This window comes from Rhodamnia argentea, chromosome 10 (assembly GCF_020921035.1).
Source record: "Rhodamnia argentea isolate NSW1041297 chromosome 10, ASM2092103v1, whole genome shotgun sequence".
Classification (NCBI taxonomy): Eukaryota; Viridiplantae; Streptophyta; class Magnoliopsida; order Myrtales; family Myrtaceae; genus Rhodamnia; species Rhodamnia argentea.
In genome coordinates, this window is record NC_063159.1 from 19700398 (window position 1) to 19726126 (window position 25729).

The window sequence follows — 25729 nt, forward strand, 5'->3', positions numbered from 1 at the left end:
TCTTCAACACTCGCATCCATTTGCGTCAACTTTTCTCGCTCCGGACTCATTAAACACATCTTAGGGCTTCGTCTGAAGAAGCAAAATTATGAAAAATGAGAGAAATGTAAGGGAATATAGCAAACAATTCCGTGTAATGTATGCAGTCGTAGTAGATATTGGTTTGGGAATCCACACCAGACGATGAGGTTGGTCCTGATTGATTCTCGTCTGGCTCTAGGCGGCATTCGATCGCCAAAGCAAACTTGCAAAAAGCTGTGAATTGGGTTGGAACTATATTAAGCAAGATGCAATATTCCGAAGAGTCTACGATACATAAATTACGTGACGTATTTAATCAAGAAATACACCGTCCAGTGACGTTTTATCATGGTACTCGAACAAATGTAAGGAAAGAGTCTCCATTGTTGGCTATGGTCGAATCAATTTCTTAGCTGGTGAAAATGAATGTGAGAGAGAACGCGGAAGCCCTCGCCCAGACTAGGCAAGGGTCGCTTGGCCTCGCCAGCCATAGTTGTAAAAACAACAAAGAAAAGGGAAAAAGAATAATATATCGTAATAAATATTAAAATACTATAAAAAAATTTCCACGTCGGCGTTGGCAATACTATGTGTCATGTAGGACAACCGACGTTCACGTCAACAATCTTACGCCAAATTACCCGGATGGACTCAATTGGTAAAACGTAAATAGGTTTAGGACTCAATCGACAAAATTAGAAAATTTAGGATTAAATTGGCATATGTTCAATAGGTTTAGGAGTTTCCGAATAATTTTTTCCGATTTTGGTAGAAAACGTGGACCACCCCGATCATCCATATGGCGGTGGCAATCGGAGGGGTTCTGTCCGTGAAGAGCAGATTTAATTATATTAGTGTCTAGAATTGATTTCTTCTGTGTAATACTAATCGATAGGCCCTCATTAGTGAGTGATACAGGATCTCGTACATTGGAACCCATGGTTATGAACCCGAATCCGTTAGCATGGAACATTTTCTTTTCCAAGTGAAACCCCCTAGTATACGAAAGGCTGAAAAAGTGCTTTCGTTGCTGTGGAATAAGAAGCGTTCGTATCTTAATGCACGTATTTAATTTATTCGGAGCTACTAGAGCGGGATCCACTTTTTGGGAAATATGAGTCAAAGTAATAACAAGAATATTTTGAGTGGAACATCTTTCACAATTCCTAAAGAGATAGTTCACTAATAGACCGAGGAATAAGTAATTCGGTAGAGATCACAATGAAGCGCCGGCGGCGGCGACAGACGAGAGAAGCTGGAAATGAACGGAGTGATGTAGCGCACATCTTATTCGACGATACCATTTTTGTATTGAGAAGGAAGAAGGATAATCGAAACCCTAAAGGCGAGGGTTGACGACGAATATAAAAACAGCTCATGTGCTTGAACAGGAGAAGCTGGCGAGTTTTGTATATTTAGGAGAAGAAACGGAGGGAGGAGAGAATCTTTACGTGATTTCCATAATTTTTTTTTCCCATTCTTTTAAGGGATTTGTCGTGTTTGTAATCTTATTGAACGTGTGAAAACATGGACAAAATTCTACGTACAAAGGTCGCTGCTCGAACAGTGTCTTGCAATAATTCTTACATGCAGACAAAATTATAATAACGCACAAGACAGATATTTTCCGATCTTGCACGAGAGAGAGAGAGAGGGACAGTGAGTGTGTGCGCTTTGGTTGTATATGAACACGAGCACGGAGCACCTACTGTCCATAGCAAAAGCTTTGGCCCGCCCTTCATGTAATTTAGCTTCATTAAAGCCTTATGGAATCAAACATCATTAGATCGACAACATGACCACGGAGGTTCCGAGAAATCTTCATGAATTCTCCTTGGGCTACCTAAGCGTAGCAAAACCCAAAAAACGGTCCTCAATCGCGGGATCTCACGATATTCGGCGATCTTTTGCCCTCTCTTTTCATCACGAACCGTGACTTCGATTTCTTGATCGTATGTAGAAGACTTCGTGCAAAATCAATGGCATATGCCTCTTCCAGTGTCTTTTTTTTTTTTTTTTGGTCAAGAAAGAGAAAAAAGCAAGTTCATTAGCCAGTACATGAATGAAATTGGCTGGCCCGGAAAAGGCCAGGACATCCCATCTAATTCTAGACCGAATATGCACATGAAATAACGAAAATTCAATGATTGAAGGCTCGATTCCCCCCAACATCATTCTTTTTTTTTTTCTTTTTTTTGCTATGTGCATTGAGAAAATACACACGCAAGGAAACAAATACAATTTTACCATTATGTCCAATAATGAAAACATGCGTATCCTCTAGGGATCGCCTCAATTTTCCTCCTAAGTTTTCCAATCAATGTCACTTCTAGATTCTTTCTGCCGCTACTAAAGTAGGACCATCCCAACCCCAAATTTTTATAATATATAGTTTTGTATCTTGTAATGTGGAAGGGGATCAATGCTCTTTATTACAAGTGCTCGTTCTTTTTGTAATTTCCTTAACGAATACTTTTGAGACACCGATAAGACCTGTTTTTACAAGCGGGGGTACCTGTACTTTCTATTCGGATCACCCTTAGCATTCGAACATAGCTAGATGTAAAATTCAAGCGCAGTGAGCGACGACTCGAGGATTACTTTGGAAAGTCGGCCCGCATTATTTTGGATTCGTGCACAAGCTTTTCTAGTTCGAGGGCTTTTCATCGTCCTCCACGAAACGACCTAAATCCGGCTTAAGAACACCCAAGGAAGAAAGGGCGGTTAAATCTGTGCTTGTCTCGATCATGCACAGCAAAATTACAGAAATAAGTATTAAAGCAGCAGCTGGCATCTTGCTTCCGTTTCAAACTTTCCCTCGCTTAAGGTCACGTAGTTTTGATTAATACCACTTCTCACGAAAGTCATGGTTCTCGACCTTCCAAGTTGGTGATATACAGCACACACCATGCATGTTAACAAATGGCCGATACCTGACAAGAAAGTCCAATTTAAAAAGTTTAAGCTATTAGATGGCGGGAAACTAGCACATTTGTAACGAGGTGGCGCGATATGGATAGAGAGAAAAAGTGTGTGTGAGCTTTGTTTTTTTCCGTCCATTATCTCGATCTTGCATCGCCATGTTCCGCGCATTCTTTTGCATAAGGATCGCACTGAGGAATCTTTAGTGAGTATCTGGAAAGCCAGAAAATTTTCTTGCCTCGACTTGGGTCCCGGCGAACCACAAATGTTTGATATCGACCGTCCCGCGATGGCTATCACGTGTGGATTCTACCATTATCAACGGCTACGATTCACTGGATCGACCCGGTTATTCGATCCGACAAAGTTTCCTTGGCTCTCTGCGTTTTTTTTTGGTTCCTGCGCTGTACATCCCCCAAGTCAAAAAGGGCGTTCCTTCCTCGGTCGGCCGGCCTAAGCGTAGCTTCGTATCTTGAATCATTATCCCTCCTCGAATAAGACGGGAACGAGATCTACAAAAAGACACCACAACGCAGGTACACGTCGTCAAACCTAAGCTCTCATCGGGAGGCGCCTTCGACTGTACTTGTTACCACATCACTCTGTCTCGCCTTTCTCGTGGGATCGTGCCCTACTTTTGGATGAATCCGAAAAGGAAAGGTCGAATAGAAATTTCCTCGCACCTTTTTTTAAATCGAAATGGAAAACGTGATGGATTGAAGAAATGGGCAACATCGAGTGCATTACATCAACCGAAGGGAAGTATAATTTAAACAAAAATAAAAGAAAAAACTTTACTTTTCACACGCAATGATGGAACTTTCCCAGCGATCTTTTTCCCGCTGAGTAACTTTTCTTGGCGATCATGATTTGCAAGTGTTGCCCAAAGGGCTCAAAGAGTAAAAGGAGAGAGAGAGAGAACCCTGAAATTTCATGGCAAAAGTCGTTGATTAGCTCACATAAAGAAGAACTTCTCTTGCAATTTACCATCCATGAAGATTTATCAGTAAAACTTCGTCTCCCTTCGAGTTTGGTTCCGATCCCATCGTTGACGTGTGCCACTACGCTTCAATCGTTTTAAAGAGGACGTGACGGATCGAATTCGACGTCTTTCTAACCATCTCAAATGTTGGGTGTGTAGTTGTCTCTGGGACATTAGTTTATGTTTTGTGTCTATTAACAGTTTTAGCAGGTGAGCAAAGAGAGGAAAAAGGCAAAGCAAAGAATCCTGCAAGTTATTCCCACCTGGAAATGGGATTTTTGCCCTTTAATCAAATCAGGTTTTAAGCTTGAATGATGGCAAGGGGGTTGGCTCAGAATGCTTAGACACTGCTCTTGGGTCTGTGCTCGCCTTTAACGCTGTTGCCTGTGCAGATTTGTCAAAGTCTCTGTAAAACGCCATTAATACCATGATTCAGACTTAGGTCACAAGCATAAGCATCTTCCAATCTCCTCTGCAAAAGAACACTGCAATAATAAGTATCATTTTGAATCAGGACCCACCAGTGCAAGCTGACATTTAATCCCCAGGGCCCCCCTTAATGGAACACTTTGCGAACAAATGTATATTCCCCTGATTCTCACGTTCCACCACATTTCAAGAAAAAGATCATATCTTTAAGCCAATTCCCATCTTTTTTTTTCTCCACGTCTTTCTACAGGGGGGAGAAAAAGAAGCAAATTTTAATGGAAAACCAAGAAAGTCTGATGCCCATTTTGACTGCGAGTCTCTCTATCGTCTGAAGGGGCCTTTTCCTGATGTTAAATTCAACTCCCTTCCGCAGCTGCTACTTCATTTTCTTTCTCTCTCTCTCTCTCTCCCCTCTCCTTTTCTCCTCTGTTCTGTTTGTCTGTGCTCACAACTCTTTCTGTCACACCACCACTGAAATTCTGCTAGGAGCCGCCTCTGGTGCTGGCTGACTTTTCACCTAGAAGTCACGAAACTCTGTAGTCGCTATTTTCGGAAAATTTCGAGGAAACACACGCAGAGAGACAGGGAGAGAGAGAATCTAGTCTCTGAATGGGGAGGCATTCTTGCTGTTACAAGCAGAAACTCAGAAAAGGGTTGTGGTCACCTGAAGAGGATGAGAAGCTTTTGAGGCATATCACTCAGTATGGCCATGGTTGTTGGAGCTCTGTCCCAAAGCAAGCCGGTACATTGAGCTCCTTCCTCTGCTTTTTCACTTTTGAAAGAAAGTCAGCTTTTGGGTCAACTGTGCAGTTACAAAACAAAATGATTCTTGATGAATTTATTTGCAAAGGCCCTAGCTTTATCATCTCTTGTAATTATTTCAATGTGATGGAATTGGCAGGTCTACAGAGATGTGGCAAGAGCTGCAGATTGAGGTGGATTAATTACTTGAGGCCTGATTTGAAGAGAGGGGCATTCTCCCAAGAGGAAGAGGACCTCATCATTGAGTTCCATGCCGTTCTGGGGAACAAGTCCTGCTCTTTTCTTGATTGATCATTTTGCCTTTCTTTTTCTTGGTCAATCTCTCTTTTTTTGGTTGGTTTTTACAGATTATTTTGCGGGTAATTCACAGGTGGTCACAGATTGCAGCCCAATTGCCAGGCAGAACAGACAATGAGATAAAGAACCTGTGGAATTCTTGCCTGAAGAAGAAGCTCAGGCAGAGAGGCATTGACCCTGTGACCCACAAGCCTCTCTCTGAGGTTGAAACCAGTGATGAAAGGGACGCGACTTCAGGGCAGACCCAAGATAAGGTCTCCCGAGCGTCAGTTGAATTGCTAAGCCATCTCAATCCACAAATCTCAAGCTCCAGGACAGCAAGAAGCAGTAAAAACAGCAACTTGATGGCACCCACCGTGAGCAAGGGGACAATCGCAGATGGGTTCGTGAGCAATCACCAAGAGAACTCGATGATGAACATCTGCAGCTCAGACTTTGTTGACAATTTCTCTCCGCAACAATTGAACTTCTCATCAAGTGATTCCAGATTTTCTAACCTCTGGTTCACCCAAACGGGCAAATTACTTGGAAGCACCTTGTTCCCCGACTTCAATTCCAATGTAATGTCTACCCTTTCTCCTCCTTCAACCAACTCTTTTATCTCTACTGCTACAATGGGCATGGACTTCAAGCCGTCTGATGCCGTTCCTTCAGCGAATTCAACTTCAAGCGCAAGCACAGGAACTGCAGATTTGCACCACGGCGGCTCCTACTTCGGGAACAGCTTAGTTTCCTGGGGATTATTGGCAGATTGTGGCTCACCAGACAAGGAGGGATCGACCTCAATTCATCCATCAGATATGCATCAACCCGGAGACTTCAAGTGGGCTGCCGAATATTTCCAGAACCCTCTGTTCATGGCGGCCGCGCTGCAGAATCAAGCCCAGCAACACGTCAGTTTGTACAACCAGATAAAGCCAGAGACCCAGTTTGTTCCAGACAATTCAAGTTCCTCCATGTGGGATCATCTTCAGGGACACGAATTCTTGGACAATTCCTCAGACACATGCGTCAAGGATGTCCAGAGATTAACGGCGCTGTTCGGACACATTTAGCTAGAGAATTGTCATTAGCTGACGGAGCCTCATTGTTGAAGAGGAGGGGCGGGGATCATTTGACGACGGGCTATTTGATTGGTAGTGACTTGAAAATTCGCAGACTGCTTATTTATTACGTGTGGATTCTTACTTTCTTTCTATTTTTTGCCCTTTTCCTCTTTCAATGTACATAGTTTTAATACTTGAGATTCGGAGGCCTTGCTCTGTTTCGGCTTCATTGCTGTTGAATACAGGACGTGATGTTGCATTATTCCTGGGTTTTGAACTAGTGGCGTTTTGCATCTAACTTGTGCCTCAGTCGCTTCCCATCCCACCCAATTCTGAGATGAACTTTCAAGAAACGGGCCGTCCTTTCGGGTTGCCTGTGATTCGGTAAACAATTTGCCGATGAGGTCGTAAACCGTAACCGCGATTCGAATGAACTAATCACACTCGAATCACCCTGTAGAAAAGCGGTAGCATAGCCTCGTACATCGGTATCCGGTGTTAATGGTTCATAAATATGTCTGTGTAGTGTAGTACGTCTTGTTGCTTACGCAGACGAAAGCTCATGCAGACTTCGAGAGGTAAAAGGACAAGCAAGAGGAGTCGAAGTTACTGCACGTACGATGGAACGGAGAGATGCTCCTCCGTTTTGCTTTCTTAAATCTATATGGGCCCGCAACAAGGAGATAGCGACCTCCATTTCCATGAGTTTGAGGACCATATATGACTCGTTCCAGTCGAAAAAGCATCGACATCGACGTTGTTCATAATCGAGAAGCAAACAAAGAAGAAGAAGATGAAAAAAATCAGTAGAGGTACGTACAGTACACACCCGTCGACACAGGTGGGGCGGGTCAAGTTCGAGCCAAGTCACAAATGGTCCAGCCTAAATAAAACTGTTTTGACCTTTCTATGGCTCAATTATTGAAATGCAAATATCATACGTGACCCGAATCAGACACGATCAGACTCGTATTCCTTAAACACTTTCATATTTGATTCAATCTTAGAAAATTCAAGCCCAAACTGAATGGAGTGAGCGAAGCGTGTGAGGACGAGAGAGAATAAGGAGAGAGTCATGAAGGTGAGTTGGATCTAAGTAAGTTGTAAACCTATTTGCAACTCATTTGTGACCCATTTAATACTTATATTATGTTTAAATCCCATTTATTGTATATAACAAGCGCATACTAAAAATTCAACCTACCGTATATGAGTTATAAACTGAGTTTATGACCCATTTTGACCGGTCTAAGTAGACTATCCCCCATATGAAGAAAATTCTCTCTCATTCCATGCTTATCTACTTCATTCATTACTCAAAACAGATGGTTAGAGAACTGTATACTGAATCTTACCAATGCAAAAATGAGCAGTGATGGTTTATTACCGAAACATAAGCGTGCCGAGACGAAGAGATGATCGCGGCCATACCCTTGGCCTCCTTCTCGAAGTCGGCATTGGATGCGATGGAGGGGATATTTTTAACGAACTTGTCATCACCTGGATTCTGAACACGCAGTTCTAATGATCATCTCGATCTCTCGCATTTCAAATTGACTGCACCCTACAGCAGCACGGAGTCTTTCTTTAATCCGCGAACTCGAAAAAGAGAAAAAGAAGGAAGGAGGGTGGCAAATGCACGGAATGCGACGGCGAGCAAGACCGAGAGGCGACTTTGAGAAAGCGACCTCCGGCGTGTAAACATTGCTTGCTGAGCTCGGGTTCGGTTGTTTTTCAGAATGAAGCGGCTAATAACACTTCACCGATTGAATCTCCAGCCGTGAACTACCGTGGAAATGCCGAAACCCAACAGCTACCGAGGACCCACTTCACATCTGACTCATGAGCCCCTCATTAACTCCCACTTCTCCAATTGGCTATGCAAATAGACAGTAAGCCACGTTATAACCATGCCCATTATTGCCAAGACTTCTCTTTGTCGAATCACAGATTCAGACGGATGATGTCCTCGGATGATCTCTTGATCTTTGACAAGGATGGAGAGAGACAGAGAGAGAGTCACGACAGTTCGCACCCATCATTTGTTCATGTCAGTATGATGGCAGCAATCTCTTTGGTATTCTGTCCATGCAGAGGAGGGGGGGGGTTTGCAAATGGGCCAAAACCAAAAGTTTGTAGCCCAATATAAGTCAGATTCTCAGGTGTTGGCCCAGTTACAATACAACCGTCTGGGCAGCACAACAGCTGAAGAGAATCAGCTATCTTTTGAGGTCTCTTTCCAAGTAGCGACCCTTTCAGTTTCAACTTTCAACTAGGGATATGCACATCGGTCCCGGTCCAACTCGGGAACCGGACCAAATTGGCCTATTTTGAGTGGTTACCGCGGGAATCGGTCCGATTGCCTCCAAATTGCTGGAACCTGGAATAACGGGTCCGATTCCCGATTCCCGAGGAGGAATCGGCTCATAATATATTGTTTTCTTATCCAACGAAGGCAAAAAGTAATGATTATTTGCTAGAGCAACCTCTTCTTTTACTAGTAGCTTCCAGCTGATTAATAATTTCATCCAACACAAATATAACTTTAATGATAAGACCGTCGGTTTTAGGATGGACAAGGTTGATTCTCGATTCCAAAAATTGAAAAACCAATCACTTCTTGTTCGGTTCTCGATTTTGGGTGGAAACCGACCCACTCTAGAACCGAGCATTTTGAAGATCATCCATTTCTTTTTATTGTCCAACTATGATGTGATTTTTTTTTTTTTTTTTGGTGATTAAATTAGAATGACAATCCAAAGTGTAATGCCTAGGGAATATAATAAGATTATGGGTTACAAGTTTCAAGTCCCAAGTTTCGGGTTCTACCTACCTAAAACTTAGAATCTACTCGTTATAACTGATTCCTCAAGTTGTAGAACTTAAAATCTGTCCTACATATCTTGAAACCCGAATACGGACATGTTCCCCGCAGCTCCGGTGTCAGATTCCGGGTTCTATCCTAGAATCCTACTCACCCATAGCAAAAAGTACATATCATTTGTGAGAGTGATCTCTTCTTTTACCGGTAACTTCTCCGTGAATAGCAATTTCATCCTACAGAGAAATAATTTTATTTAGGAAAATTTGAGAAAGAAAATACAATATTCTTAAGAAAATAATACGATAAGGTTCCAAGATGGACAAGGCTGGCCCCCGATTCCACAAACTAAAAATTAATCTATGTCCCATCCGATTCCTTGATTCGTGCAACAATCACCCACTCCGTAACCGAGCATATTAAAGAATCGCACCTTTTGTGTGTGTGTGTGTGTGTGTGTTCATTGGCCAAGTTTGATGTGATCTTTGTGGTTAAATTAGAATGGCAATCCAAAAGAGAATTGCCTAGAGAATATTATAAGATTTCACCGCAAAAGTTCCATAGGAGGGAATACAAAACGAAAGCAAGAAACAAAACGATTTCCTCGTATTGGGAGTTGAATCTTTGACTATCAGTCGGTCCCAACCCACATCTCCATGTCATGACGTCGCCACCACCAGGGCCCCACCACCCTTCCTCGAGAAGCTTAGCCACTTCATAGACACCACATCGACAGAGAGAGAGAAAGAGGGCGGGGTCTTCGGGCGACGACGACCAATCACCACTCGCCACGTGGCCACCCTCGTTAAAAAAGTTCTCTGGAATTTCGTGTATGAAATTTCCCCGGCGGACATTTAAAACGCTGCCGACACCTCGAGCGTCGCCACGTCACGAGGTCATTGGCCAATCGACCCCAAAAAACAATTCAGAGGTCCGTGGAGGAGGAGGAGGAGGAGGAGAAGATCTCGCGGGGCCCACCGACCAAATTTTTTTGAATTTTTCTCTTTTGGCCCCTATATTTATAGATTATGGTCAAATTATCCCGAGATCGCGAGGAAAGTCCTATCAGTGGACGGCGGAGCGGAGAAGCAATCATGAAAATTAGGGAGAGAGAGGGAAAGGCGAGCGTGTTTAAGAAGGGGCTACGCGATTTGCTTGTGATTCCAAGATTGGACTCGTGTCCCCGATTCGGGACAAATTCCGCGTTAAAGGTGGGTTTAACCTTTCGTGATGGACGTCATTGATGGTAATCTGAAGATTTGCGATTTCAATTTGTTTTCACCAACACACACACAAAAAAAAAATTAAAAAAGAGATTAAGATGTTTGATTATGCATTGATAAAAAGTGGGTCCAAAGAGGGAACGAAAATTACACATTTTCGGCTTGCATTGTCCATCGAGGAAGGGCCACGTCAAGGCATGCGTGAGCCCCCCACGTGAGCCCCGTGTAATTAAGAGGCCGTGATATGGAGATTGATTCGCGTCGAATCTTTGGCTTTCATCTGTAGGTGGGGAAATTAATTGCGTCCTTCGTGTCAATGGATCGTCGTCACCTGCCACGTTCTTCACCTTGGAGTCTTGCTCATTAGAAACTCGTCGACGTGTGCTCATTTGTTATTCTATCGATGCGTCCGGTGGGTCAAGTGTTACTTTCGTGATCTGATTCGGGTCATTAGTTTGAGCTCGAATTTTTAGGGCATGGTATCAACACCAAAGATATGCACGTTCTGCTTTCATTAAATATTAAGGGTAAGATCGACATTTAATTTCGGAATTCATTGTCGGAAAAACATTTTAAATTACTTTTGGAATTCGTTCGTTCCACGATAAATTTACTGCCAGAAACCATTTTCTCATTTTTCTGATGTTTGGATTGCTTAGGAAAATGAGTTGGCAAATTATAACTTCATGGTCATCGGAAAATCGATACTTAAATTCAAGAAAATGATTTTCCTTCTTTTAAAAATGAAAAGTCATTGGGTCGCAAGAACCCCCGAGGTCGGGCTTGAATCCCCAACTCTCGCGCTCGGGCGCCTCGAGGCCAATCTCGGGACGGCGGCACTGTGTAAAAAATGGTCCGGCGATTTTATGTTGAGAAATCTTATTCGAACCGCTTAGCTGGGAAAATCTTCCACGGGGGAAGCGGGCGGGAGACGTGCGAGCGAGCAAAATCAGCGATGCGGCAGCTCCTCGGACGTCCCTTTCAGCCCAGGCCCTCGACAAAAGCCGGCCCGATTATGGCGACCGGTCATGGTCAATGCCATCCGCGGTCGGTGACCGGCTGTGCTTTTACTGAAGGCCCGTCAAATCTCCCGACAAAAAAAGTTTAAATGTTTTATTAGGTAGTTCCAAAAGACAGCCGTTAAAGATGCTGTTCACGGGTTTAAAAAATAATTGATAAAGCAAAGTAAGAACTATTCGTGGGTCTCTTGATTTATAAACATATCATTAACATACTCCATTCATTTCTTTAAAAGTTTGCTGACGTGGCTCTCGGAAGCACTTGATTAATTGTATATTTTTCATTTGACCATCCCGCCAAAAAAAAAAAATATGACCATTTTCTGATTTTTCTTAAAGACTTAATGCTCTGAAAAAGCCCTCAACTTCATTTCATATGACAATTCTATCTTACACTTTTTTTTCGTCTCGTAAAGGGCCTTCAATTTTTTTGTTCAATTTTAATTCTACTATAAACTTAAATGTACCACCCACCTGGGTGGCGCATTTATCTTGCGCACTCTTCCTCTCGCAAAAGGACGAGTGTTCAAATCCCAGAGGCGTCGCGGGATGACTTACCCGGTGGCACGTGTGTGGTGGCTAGCACGTGTTGCCCCCGGGGTTTACCCCCCTGCCGCCGGCCGTGCGGGGGTTCCCCGGGTCATCAAAAAAATAAATAATAATAAATAAACTTAAATGTCCCAATTCTAACTTAATTTTTTCGAGAAGAAAAAATCATAAACTTTTACTTGAGTATCATATTAGCCCCGTTAACACTCCGTAAAAAATCGTCCTTCGTAATATGGCATCTCTAAGTCGTTGTTCTAGTTTTTACCCAAATTGCATACTTAAGAAGACTTTTTTTTTTAGATGAATTTCCACGCTAGCCCGGACGGCCCCTTCTTGGATCTAAAATTTGGGTAAATACGAGAATAATTATGATTGGCTCTTTTCAATTACTATTACTTTTGAAAGGTCGTCCTTCCATCTCGCTTAGGGATCTTTGATTTGGAGCTCAATATCCAATCTCTTGTGCTCTTGAATCTTCTATCTCTTGTAATTGAGATGCTTGAACAGCTCATGCTCGGAAGTTTTCCATCTCTTAGTTGTTGAGAGAGATCTTGGACGGAGGGTTTTTTTTGTCTGTTTTTTTTTATTACGGAGATTTAACTAGGCCAAATTTAAAACTCAAGTAAAAGTAAGTGATTTTTTACGAGATAAAAAAGAAGGTCATAGCAAATTAAGATTGGACCTAAATTTGGAGGTCTTATACGGGACAAAAAAAGTTTAGGATAGGATTGAGAGTGAACCCAAAATTATAATTTTTCTTAGGGTAATAGGCATTTTCTTAAATAACACAAAACTCTACCTTGGTATACCGCAAGCAAATAATGAAATTAACAAAAGGTAAAACAAACGAACAAAAAGGAAAATGATTTGGTTCGATTCGAAATCATTTCAAATACACAGTGAGATTTATATGTTCCTTATATATCTATACATATATATATTATCAATTTAAATTTTTGAGTTGAAAATCTTGATATGACTACATCAATCCCATTAGTCGTATTCAACGTGGGGGCTATTTCTTTTTTCTATTGGGGAATACGTATCGATTTATGGGCGTCTTTCTAAAACACTCCTTTCGTATGATATCCAAAAAACGTGTGGGGGAAGAGAAAGCTACAGCTGCTCCTACGGCAGTTGGAAGGGCACCGGCGGTGTGCGATAAGAACAGTACGTGGGGGTAGGGACGTGACGTGGCATGCGAAGGATGGGTGACGTGGGCCCAGTGGGCCATGACGCGTCGCTTTCCCCACCCCGAGCCTGCTATGGTCTCCAGGTTCGGTTGGGATTGGATTAACCGAAAAAAACATTATAAAAAAAAAAAAGGCGCGGACACCTGTCCGGCCCGAGAAAACGCGGTTTCGCTTACGTCATCGGACGCAAGACGGCTCGTGCTGGGAACTGTGGACTGGACTGGGAGCGTGGGCCTCCTTTATCTGCTGCCGAAACTGCCCCTCCCGTTCCGGAATGTTCCCACTTCCCCGGTCTCCGCTTCGTGGAATAGAAGGGGCAATTTTGGAACTGTGATCCTGAATTTCGCGCGATATGAATCCGCCACGTGTTGATTTTTTTTTTTTTGGGGTGCATATTAAGCATATGAAAACTGGTAGTGATAAATGTGAATATGTCTGCCTGTCGAAATTGTCCCGATAACTTATCCATTCGGACGCCAATATTTCCGATTTTACTTGCAGCCTAACATGTCCTAGAACGCGCCTCCTCAAATTACCCAAAAAATAAAAATAAAAATAAAACACCTTTATAATTGACATTGCCAAAAATTGAAATATATCGCCAAATAAACTCACGATCCATATCCAAGCGCATAACCGATTGGAACGTATAACTACAATATACACCCCCATTATAGAATCGGCCCATGAAATGTTAAAGGTTAGCAGTTCCAAGTGAAATAGTTCTAAGGTTGATCTAAGTTTCACTTGGAACTTGGAGCCTGCGCGTTGTAATCGGTTCTTCAATTTTTGGAACCCGCAGCCCCGCCCTACATACCTTGCAACTTGAAACCTATCATGGCACAAGTTCCAAGGTCGATTCCAAAGTCTACCCAAGTTTCACCTGTATTCTTAATTGCATGATTGCAATGAATCATCACATCTACCGATCGCCATTTGCTATTACAATTTCTCGACCACGACTCACATTTTGATATACAAAGAATACACAATATTAAAAAAATAAAACTCCTAATCATGGATATCGCCTTGAAATAGTATATCGACTAGTGGTTCCAGATTATACACTCGTCATTGGAAGCAATGGAATAACGCAGGATCGCGCGCAAACATATAACAAGAAAAACACAATGACTTATTTCAAATTCCACTCTGAATCATTTCCCCAATTTTTGGAACCTAAAACCCGTCAGGCTATGCATATCTTGAAAATTGAAACTGGACCGATGGTATGAGTTTGAGTTCTATCTTGGAATTCCATAAATGTATCTATAAATTTCGAGATACCCCCAGTCCAATTTCAAAGTCATTAATGTTGGAGTATAGTTCATACTCCCTATCGTCATGTAAGCATAGAGGTTCCCAGGAAGCCAAATGGCTTTTTTATAGTTTTAGCTCATATTCATTTGGTAGCTTGAGCTTGGATTTATGAATAGTCATTGTTTTATATTATCTCTTTAATTTATAATTGAGTAATGTAACCGAGAAGTGCGAGATGCTAATTATAGTGAATTCCTCTGTTGGATCTAAATAGAGTTTAAGTATGAGCGAAAAGCGACGCTCTTGCTCTATTTCATTGTGATCGTGCGTCGAATCTTAAAAATTAAGCACTAGAGAAAAGAATCCTTTCTCTTGCATTTTCATCCTCGTGAATTACCTACTGTTCAATTTTTCTTTTCTGGGTTTTTCTGGTTCTGGTTGTCATCCTCGTAATCAGTAGGATTTAAAGGAAAATTAAGGAGAGAGAGAGAGAGAGAGAGAGCAAAATAGACAAAAAAGTGGTACGAGAGCGTGCGCATGTGAGGCAAATTATTGTCGTCGTTCGGCAATGTTCATGCGAACTCGTGGTCACCCGTCTCCGTCTCCATCTGCTTTTTCTTCTTTCCCCGTGCTCGTTGTACTTGCCCCCGGGGCCTCCCGTCCGTCAGCAAAACCCCGAGCTGCGAGTCCGCCGCGCTGAACCTCGCATTGCTAGTTCATTTACATCGCATCGTACGATATTTTGTGGGATCACGATATTAATTAAGCTTAAATGATTAGTTACATCCATGATTTAATATTTAAATATCCGAATGCTAACCTCGATAAAAGAACCACTAAATTTTTTTAAAATTTATTGTACTTGTACCAATTCGCTCATAAACTTTTAAATTGTTTCAATTAGAGTCCTCAACATGGGTGATCCATTTTCTTACTCGTGTTTTGTACAAATACGTTGTATATGAATTGTAAGTTTGTAAATGGTCGAGTCAAAATGAGCATAAAAAGTTAAAGTTGAATCGGATGGGTTGAAAATGAGTCACACGGTTGAACCCATTTTCGACTCATCGAAAGTGGGCATGGCCTGCACCTTTTGCAAGCACCAGTTGTAAATGGGCTTCGAGTATATTAATTTATATTCTTATATTTTTTAATTTTAATTTTAATTTTAATTTTAATTTTTATAAGTAAAATAAAGAGAGAAAAATGAAATTATAAAATTTAAAAAATATTAAAGAGATGGAATGTCGTCGGTCGCCGCCGCCAACCGTCGTCGTCCGTCGCCATCCGCAACCGTCGTCGTCACCGTCGCTCGTCGTTGGATTTCTGAGGGGAAAAAGGGAAAGAAAACATAAAGTAAAAATAAAATAAAAAATACTTAAAAGCATATTAAAAAAGGAAAATAAAAAATAAAAATGCTTTAAAAAAATAAAAATATTTTTAAAAAAATTAAGAAAAATTCACTAGATTTGTATTGCATTAAAGTGTTTTGGTAATATCATTTTTATTAATAAATTATAATAAATAAATATTTCATGATTTGCTTAAATATATAAGTGTTTAAATAATACGGGTCGTGTCGAGTGGTGTATGGGTGGTTAGATTTCTATTACATGAAAATGTGTCAAAATAGGTAAATGGGTTAATATGGGTTGGACCATATTCTACCCGACCCACCTTTTTGACACCGATTAAGTCCTAAAACTCTTCACATTTTGTCAATATAGTCAATCTAGTCAATTTTGATTGAAAATTCTTAATGTAAACAAAATTTATTAATTTTTACTATTTCTATTAATTTTTTATGTTTATATTATATTATTTTTTTTCCTTCTCCGGCGACCGGCCAAATGCAACTACTAGTGATGGTAGCCCTCGCGCGAGGCCGGCAAGGTCCCCTCTCGCCAGTTCACGACGAGGGCGACCCTTGTTGGTCGTAGCCGGTGGTTAGTCATCGGTCATTGCTGAGACCTAGTAACTGGTAGAGGAAGAAGGAAAAAGAAATAAAAATATAAAAAATATTAAAAAGTTAATATTTTTATCTACACCAGCATCAGCCCTGCCATGAAGGATACCCGGCATTCGTGTGTTGACTATTCAAAATTGGTCGGATGAACTACATTGACAAAGTGTGAAACGGTTTATGACTATATTGGTACAATTATAAGATCAATAGATTTAAGAAGTTTTATAGTAGTTTTCCTCTTTGATCCATCAAATTTAGATAGTAAGGTCTTCATGCGTCTGTACTTTGTCTACTACGAACGAATCAACCATTTCGAGGTCCATACGCAAATTCTAATGAAGGGAATATTCGGATAGACAGACGCGGATATGGATCTACTTAGATAGATTGATCGACCCACTCCGCATCTAATCAGAACGACATTTCGAAATGCCTAGCTAAGCGGAATTGGTGCCAAAGATCTACGTACCTAAAACCGTTTTGGGCTACCAAGTGATGTAGTGTTAACACAAAAATTATGGCTCAAGACTCCTATTTTGAATGGTCCTACCTAACCCATCTTCCTTTGTCCTTATCACATATCTCCGAATGTGAAAATATCAGGGAAAAAGGAAAAAGGGAAAGAGAAGAGAAAGATAGAATTATTCCCAAAAAAAAAAAAATCAAATTAAATGATGATTCCAAAGCGAAGCGCAACAGAACACCTGGCGGGGCAAAATTGGAAACCCGAAAGTGCCCCGGCCGGGTCACGTATAAATGAGGCCGTTGGATCGCTGCGGTCTCGCCATAACGGATGACTCAGCACTGCTGCTGATAACTCTTCTGTTTTGAAGCGCTTGTTAACTCTGCTCTCCAGAAAACTGTTCATATCTACTTCCACTTCTCACTCTACAACTCTTATCTGCTGCTGCTGCTACTTCACACACACACACTCTCTCTCTAGAACTTTCGCAATCTCTGCGTATAGTCGGTCGATCGATTCGCTGATCGGAGTTTCGTTCGCTCAGATCTCTCCGTTCCCGCGGCCCCCATGGCTTCCGGACAGACCGTCTCGGCGATCCTCTCCTCTTCCGTGCTGGAAGACGATGTCGAGTCCTCCGACGGCACCGACGATCCGTACCTCGACGGCCAGCACCATCCTCAGGCTCGCGGCAACCTCTCGCGGCTGTCCGTGTGCAACAGCAGCTTCTCCTGCCCCGACGACGACGTGGACATGGGCGTGGGCGTAGACGAGGAGGACGTGTACGCGGATTTCTATGGCGGCGGCGGCGGCGGCGGCGGGGGAGGGCCGGATGATGCGCCCGGCGGGGTCGGCGCCGCGGCCGTGGTGTCGAGCTACCTGTCGAGGTTGTCCGTGGAGAGCTTAGACGGCGACGCCGACGAGGAGCTGTCGGACGAGAAGGAGCGGCTGCCGGGCTGGGGAGCGGCTGAGCTGACGTCGGACTCTGGCGAGGAGCGGGAGTGCTACTCGCTGCCGGCGACGCCGCCGCGGCGGAGGAACCGCGGGGGGTGCGGAGGGGGCCCGGCGAAGTGGAGCTCGGAGGAGCTGAAGGAGTACGCGAGCGAGAGTGAAGGTGGGGCGTGCGGGAGGGCGAGGAAATACGCGAGGAGGAGGATCATAAGGGAGAGGTTCGTGAGCAGCAGTGGTGGCGAGAGCAATAAGCTCAAGAGAGACGATTGTTGCTGCAATAGCTTCAGCGGAGAGAGCGAAGGAGGCGGAGGACTGATGGTGATAACGAGGCCAAAGGGAGGGAGGAGGAGCTTGTGCATGGACTTGGAGGAGGTGAAGGCGTGCAGAGACCTGGGGTTCGAGTTGGAGCACGAGCGGATGGTGGAGATGCCGAGTCGGCTCTCCATCTCCGGATCCACGCTGGACACGAGCAGTGGCGGGAATTCTCCGATCGGCAATTGGCGCATTTCGAGTCCTGGTAAGCACGATCGGTTGAAGCTGTTGCTTATGAGGTCAGATTGTCTAATCAATGTGCATATCGGAGTAGTAAAAACTCTTTGACGGCTTGTGCAAATTGGATGCACTTGCAGGTGACGATCCGCGCGATGTGAAGGCACGGCTCAAGGTCTGGGCGCAGGCAGTGGCGCTCGCATCCACGTCTCGTCACGGCAACTGAGTTTTTCGTCTCTTTTGGCTAATCTTTTGATCTATAATTTTCTATTTCCGGCTTGAAATGCTACTTCTCTCCCTTTTTTTTGTTTTATATATATAAAATATTCGGGGGGTTGGAGATTGGGGGAGAGGGTTCTTCAATCTTCTACTCTGCAACAGGAAGAGCATCTTTCACTTTTTAGGGATTGATTTCTTCAGAGCTTGGCGTTCTTTTCTCCAGCAGTCCTTGGATTGGGTTTCAGGGATTGCGTGGTCTCCGGGGTCTTGGGCGATCCTGGTCTTCGATTATTACTCCTCGCTGTTCATCGCTTTCTGTACATAATATCAATATCATCATCATCATATGTGAATACAATAAGAATTTTGTGCAGGGAATTGAATGATCTTTGGGTCTTGGTCATAGACTTGGTGATTCGAGTGATCATGGGACCAACAAAAACATGGCCTCTCATTGCGTTTCACCTTTCCTTTTTTTTTTTTTTTTTTTGGGGTATGTTAAGACTGGATTTGGAAGAGTGAAGGATCTGTCTAGTGTCTATTATGGGAACTTCATCAGCAGCCGAAAAGATTCTCGGTATCGTGTTCTTTTTTTCAGAGTCCAAGAGAATCGGAAACTTGTCTGTGTGAGCAATGTGGGGAGATCTGATATGGTGGAAGTTTAGAAGAAAAGACTGACAGACACTGCGATTCTCGACTTGGTCTCTGGGTGTGACAGCACTAAGCAATTTCTGAAAATATAAGGAAAGACTGTCGGCCGCTGTGATATTTCTTGGTATGTGTTGTTGACTGACGTGCGAGGCTAATAACTAGATAAGGACGACAGCCTGGGGAAGGATGCTAAAGAATGAGATGAACACGTAAGACGATATTCCTAGGAAATTGAAACGCACCCAACCGATGAATTCCTGTCTCGGGAAAAGCCATTTGCTTGGAAACAAAGGAATAAGCATTTTTATTATGGTAAAGCGACCACTACGGTACCCGTGGGAGGGCTGTTCCCGAGGGCTTCTTCTCACATGGTGGCCGTCATGCATTTGACGCTTCACGAGGACCGTTAGGAGAAGGTGCATAATGCCGGCCTTTCTTTTGAACTAATGAAACTTTTTTCAGCTTCCATTAGGATCAGGATCTCCGCATCATCCTACGATTCGGGATGTGTTAGTTTCGTGCCTCGTCTGAGCATGCAAAGAAATGTTGGTCCATATAATTCGTCTCGATTGCGTAATGTGTTTTGACGAATGATGCCGTGATGGATTACATCTCGGTCGCGCAAACCCTCCACAACAGAGAGAAGACGATAAACGACACCTATATATCTTAAGGCCATACTGCTCCTCTCAGCAGATGGAATGGTAATCGAATTCCACTGTTTGGAACCTCAAAAGGCTACTCGTGGAAGACCAAGCAAAGCAAGCACAAACATCAACAAAATCTTAGAAGAAATAAACCCTGTTGACAAGCACAAGGATGGAATCCCACATCACTTCGTCTTGAGTTCTCGTGTTGAATAATAACAATTTAGAGAACTCGCAAAGAATGACGAGAAAATGCCCTTTCCATCCCGTTCTCCTTAGTAGTCCCTTCTATATTTCTGACATATATAATGATGTTGCTCCGCCAATTTAGCAGGAACACCTTATTTTACATAACAATCTTACAGCCTTCAAAAATTACCAATAGGGATAATCAATCAGAGAGAGCCCTAATAAGTCAGTGAGTGAAGGCCAGATCGTGACAGGTCTTATCACAGGGGTAAGCGCAATCAATGGCTTTAACAGTTGCTCTATCGAAGAACCAGTCTCCTACGGATTCAGCAACCCCCTGCACGAGAAGAAATTCGGGATATGAATGTGCATAAAATTAGTTATATGCATTTGGAAGCTACGGCATCTCGGCAACATTCACACGAGCACTAACAATCCTACCATAAAGGAAAAAATGGAAAACCACAAGTCTGCAAGGTACCTTCTGCATACAAATTAGTGTGTATTGTTATGTTCCTAAAGATGTTCGCTTGTTTATCATACCTTATTTCCAATAAGGGGAGAATCACTGGCAAACCATGTGTCCTGTCTCTCGGACTGGCAATGAGCAAAACAGGAATTGATAAATAGACCATTTTGATCAGACCTCGAGAAAGTTTTTATTGCTTCGAGCATTTGGTTCCTGAAATCTGCATTATCAAATGGACAAAAGGGAAGACCCCAGTAAGTATTTGGAGGCTGCCCTCAATCTAATGGACAGCATAAACAAATCAAATTACCTTGAAAGAACTGTATCTGTGACGAGTTACAACGTGCATGGTTCATTTTGCAATCAGTCCAAGTGCCATGAGGATCGGCTGATGGTGGAGCCAAACTTTGTTGGACCTGTTGAAAACATTTCAAGAGACGAGACTTTTTCAGCACCAAAGGGTCCGGAGAATGCAACTATGCCAAGGCGTGGATTTAACACTCCAAAAGAGTAGGCAGTGTTTTATTTTACGAGAAGTTCAATAACAGTTCCATTACACAGTAACCCACTTTTAATTTTACCAGTGAGAAAGAAAAGCAGTTGAAACCATGCGTTTTCAATTGCTAACTCGTTTATATATATATGTGTGTGTGTGTGTGTGTGTGTGTGTGTGTGTGTTCAAGGTAGCAGAGGAGCAATAATGGTTCAACTTCAATGACAGCATCAACCTCTGAACCTTATGATGGCCCTCTCAAAACTAAATGCAACATTAAAAACAGGTTTACCAAGTACAGTTACCACAGGGAAGAACGCACAAAACAAGAAAAGCTTACCTGCCATGCGTCATAGGCGGCATTTAAAAGAAACAGCGGAGTCTTAATGTTTGAAACCAAATTCTGTGGGAAGAAGCACTGAGAGAGAGAGAGAGAGAGAGAGAGAGTGTAAGGTAGGGGCACTCTGCAACAACGATGAAATTTTCCATAGTGAGTAGAGAAGTTAAGAGAAGAGTACCGAAGTTGGATCCAGATGGCTGGTACAGGTACTAGGCAGATTTTCTTTCACATCCTAAAACAGTAAACCGGAATTATAAAATTGGAAAACCGAGATATGCAAAGATGACAAAGTCATTCAATCGTTCACCACCCAACTTTATCTAGAGAACAGAGTCACTAGCATAAATTACCACACCCATTAAGTTAACATATAGGCTAGGCCCATATGAAGAATTCTTGTAAACTCCATTAGCATCAGTCACAAATAAAAATTAGAAACCCTGAAGGAAAGCTACTATAAATTTCAAGGAGCAGTGAAATGCAACCTGCAAGGTGACTACACCATTGAACATACTCCGAAGAGCATGGCCCCCAGAAACATCTACTCTGCATTGAGGAATAAAAAACTCTCAGACAAACAAAAACTCTAAGCCATTTGATGAAGACACTAAGAACCCAAAAGGGAGCTTCGTACGCATCAAGGAACATTCCCGCATCACTTAAGCATTTCACTTTGGTAGTCTTTGGGAATAAGGTGCCGAACTCGTCGCAGTGCAATATAGATGCTAGACCCCCAGCAGAGCATCCAGAAAGAAGAGCCTGCGAAAATCTAATGATGAATTGACTGAAGCTGAGAAAGGCTGAAAGCAATTGGAGGAAGTCTCAAAAACCTGATCGGCATTCTTCATTCCCTTGGACATCAACTCGTCGATTGCTGCCAACCAGATTTGCTGTCCTCGAAAGTAGAGCTGCGCAGCCTGAAATGATAAAAAATTATTCAGGTAAACTCCCAATAAGTTAAATTGCTTTTACGCTTTGATTTAGAAAACACACATGCCCATGAGCAAACGCACACTCCCGTGAGCATGCCATGCACACACAACTTGTGTGTGCACTTGTGTGTGAAATTGGCAGTAATCAATGACTTGCTTCCTAAGGATTAGAATGCAGCTAAAAGAGGTCATGTATACAGGAAGATGATTGAAAGTTCCCCTATCAGGGAATGTGCCAGCGTGCCACACAGAAGCAGGTGTGTTTCATGTACCATTTAAATATTTGGCTGGCCTATGATGTAGACTCTTATGACTGTACACTAAGACAACAACAGTAGTCATTTCAACCAAACAATAGAGAATACAAAAGCTTAGAATCTTCCAGCCAACCTCATCCTGGCCTGCTCCATTGAAAGAAGCCCCATCGCAATACCGGATCTTTACTCTGTTCCAATTGAAAAAATCTGCCAGCAAAGCATAATCTCTCCATATGACATTTCCAATTTGAATAAACTAAAGCAAATAATCGCTTTGAGACAGATTGAATCGTCAACGGATTTCAAATACCAGGGTTTTCTTCAGCTTTATTACTCAATATTCCTGTGAAAGGTAATTGCTTCTCCATAAACTTTGATGAACCACGACGAGTAGTTTTTCTGTAAACACAATTCCTCACTGTATTGCACCATCCCCCGCCCTACATTAATGTAGGACAACATAAAACAGCTTCTAGAAAATACAGAGAGAAAAAAAAAATCAAGAAGCAGAGTGCTATGAAGAACTGAGAGAGAAAACCAAGCAGAAGGGAAGAAATAACATAAGCTTGCAAAACTAACTAGCCGAAGTATGCTCTTTCAAATCATATAACATAAAATCCATTCATCAAACCTCTAAATGGACGAGCCAACTGTTTGCACCCGATCCAGAGCCTCTGTCAAGATGATAACCAGGCAATGTACCATCTAAGCAGACTGAACATTGTAGAACAAGATTAAATAAGAACCTCAAACATCAATATTCAGCTTCCAATACTGTCAAAAACCACCAGAAAAAAGAAAAACTCCGTCATTCTACAGTGAGCTCAAACGAAAAAGGGAAAACAACCAATTGCACGAGGGGCATAGGAACAGAAAAGTGGATCAACCGAAACAAAAAATCTCGAAGAAATAAGACGCAAGCCCGTCTTGATTATGTGCGCAATAATCAATGTCTGGAAAAGGGAGAACAGACTTTAACCAGGGACACCAAATAATGCAGCTTAATAAACAAGGAAGACCATAATCTTGTCAATCCATAAGTTGCTTACGAATGAAGCGAACCCAGTCTACTCCATACACAGAAACACCTCTTATGAGTAAAAAGTCATAAAAAATGGAAAAGGAGGTCAAGAAAAGTCTTACCAGCTCCGTTAGCAGCAGCACCCTGAATGAGAGTGAGGCCAACCATGAGGGGCTGCGAAGTGGAGGACGAGACTGCATCGCTCTCCAAGTAAGAAAGGAGACTCTCCCTTTCCCCGAAATCCTCAAGACCCTCCTCAGATCTGCACGATGCAAACCCAAAAGCGAAACACAGAAACCATCCCAACATCATCCCTCTCAGCTTCAGCTCCATTCTTGCTTTTTGCCTCTCTCTGCGCAGGCTCTCAAGAACCCTCCTTTCCTTTCCTTTCCTTGGGGTACTTTTCACTGCTAGCACCACAGTCGCCTGCAGGAAACAATCATTCTTCGGTGGATTATTTTATAGGAAAAAATGTCCGAGCCCAAGGCGTGGTTTTTCCCTTTCTTTTTTTTTTTTTGGGTCAGACAAGGCGGGGTTGTCTTGTCGCTACTTCGATACTTTCCATAGCGGGAAGATTTCTCTTTCCTTTTTTTTAGTTGAGAAGCGAAAGGAAAATTCATATTCTGCAGGCTCTTTCCAAAACTTTGCAGCTTGCCGATATCTCCTGGATTCTGTTTTCCTAATGAGGAGACTATGAGAATTCACGCCATCGCGCGACCTCAAAAAAAAATGCAGGATCTTCAGCTCCAAACGAAACGAAACCAACAAGAAAAAGCAAAGCTTTATCGGCTTCTTCGGCTGAAGAAGAAATCTTTGGCTTTTTCTTCTGTTTTTAATTGCTAATGCGATAGCGAGGGGTGGTGCTCTGTTGTTCATTGGAGTGCAACGGAACTAGAAAAGGATTAAAAAAAAGCAATTTTTATTTTTTGGGTATGAACAAGAATCACATATGCATATAGAGCCGTTGTCGTCTTCTCCGGATTCTTTCTTCGTAAATTTCCTCCCTCCCGTCACTCTCGTGCAATCCTTACATACGCCCTCTATACATTGGAAAACCAGACAGCTATGCGAATTCTAAATGTGCCTTAAGCTCACGTAAATCAACATATATATATCTGTATAGAGGGAAAAACTGACAGTTATGTGGATTTTAAATGTGCCTTAAGCTCACGTAAATCAACATATATATATATATTCGAATCAACGGATGTGATGACTCGTAGTTGTGTGGTCAAAATGACTCGTGTTAATTCATATAAGATCTGCCATCAGCCATTTCTAATAATCGAAATTCAATTTAGCATGTATAGCAATAACTTTCTCAATCTAAACATTTTCGGCTGTCTTTCCCTCTTTTGCACCGACAACAACTACCAATTACAGTGTCACAATTTTTTTCATTAGACTATATAACCTAGTTTCTTGGGAAATCGACCCACGATGATACCTTTTTAGCCAATCGATCTATAATCTTGCAAAACTAAGTAGTTACAGCCGTGTTCAGATGGACTTCTACTTTTTTTTCTTTTTTTTCCAATTTTATCTTAATATAAATGTTGTGATCCTGTACATTTCGACTCTTTCTGATTCTAAAAACTCGAAACGATATACAAATGTCAATACTTAGATTCGCATATATTTTGCTTGATGATTTTATAACATATGAAATTTCATATGGGAAAGAAGAAAAACTTCTCGTCAAATTTAATTCTAAACAAACAAAGCCAACGCAGAGAGAGAGAGAGAGAGAGAGAGAGAGAGAGAGATTTCATCCTGGTTTGCGCCGAATGCCACTAGTTCAGGTTCAGGACCGAGAGCGATGGGTCTTTGCACCCACCTAACCAGCGTGCCGTATCTATAACCTAAAATATTCTTTAATTTGCACGTCCACATTTATCCTTCTATAGGGGAACCTTCTGATCTATGCGCACCCCATTAATCGCATTCCAATCATGTGCTTAAAATCAAACAACTGCCTTTAGATTTGTGAAACTCGTGTGTTCGGATCTGCATCGCTCGTTTCAGCAGTATCTGTTGCCGTACAATACAGTATGTCAATAGCATTTCCTCCTCTTTTAACCAAATTTTCCTCCTACAATATGGTCAACAAAGACATTGACC

The 25729-nt window shown here is 42.3% G+C and overlaps 3 protein-coding genes across 3 annotated transcripts; 2 read left to right on the top strand and 1 right to left on the bottom strand.

Moving 5' to 3' along the window:
- Window positions 1-4591: 4591 nt before the first annotated feature.
- Window positions 4592-6732, top strand: LOC115747670 (transcription factor MYB61). Its single transcript, XM_030683909.2, has 3 exons — window positions 4592-5096; window positions 5256-5385; window positions 5487-6732. Exons 1-3 carry the CDS (start codon window positions 4964-4966, stop codon window positions 6466-6468), a joined length of 1245 nt encoding a protein of 414 aa, XP_030539769.1. The 5' UTR covers window positions 4592-4963; the 3' UTR covers window positions 6469-6732.
- A 10568-nt stretch (window positions 6733-17300) lies between these two features.
- LOC115747671 lies at window positions 17301-18984 on the top strand. The gene is made up of 2 exons (XM_030683911.2): window positions 17301-18418; window positions 18531-18984. The coding sequence occupies exons 1-2, from the start codon at window positions 17521-17523 to the stop codon at window positions 18614-18616; spliced, it is 984 nt and encodes a 327-aa protein (XP_030539771.1). The 5' UTR covers window positions 17301-17520; the 3' UTR covers window positions 18617-18984.
- Window positions 18985-20052: 1068 nt separating this feature from the next.
- Window positions 20053-24112, bottom strand: LOC115747668 (pectin acetylesterase 3-like). Its single transcript, XM_030683907.2, has 12 exons — window positions 23731-24112; window positions 23219-23301; window positions 22898-23027; window positions 22721-22794; window positions 22229-22315; window positions 22033-22157; window positions 21884-21944; window positions 21577-21630; window positions 21399-21476; window positions 20876-20981; window positions 20640-20785; window positions 20053-20433 (listed from the first exon to the last, which is right to left on the bottom strand). Exons 1-12 carry the CDS (start codon window positions 23939-23941, stop codon window positions 20323-20325), a joined length of 1266 nt encoding a protein of 421 aa, XP_030539767.1. The 5' UTR covers window positions 23942-24112; the 3' UTR covers window positions 20053-20322.
- Window positions 24113-25729: the final 1617 nt, after the last annotated feature.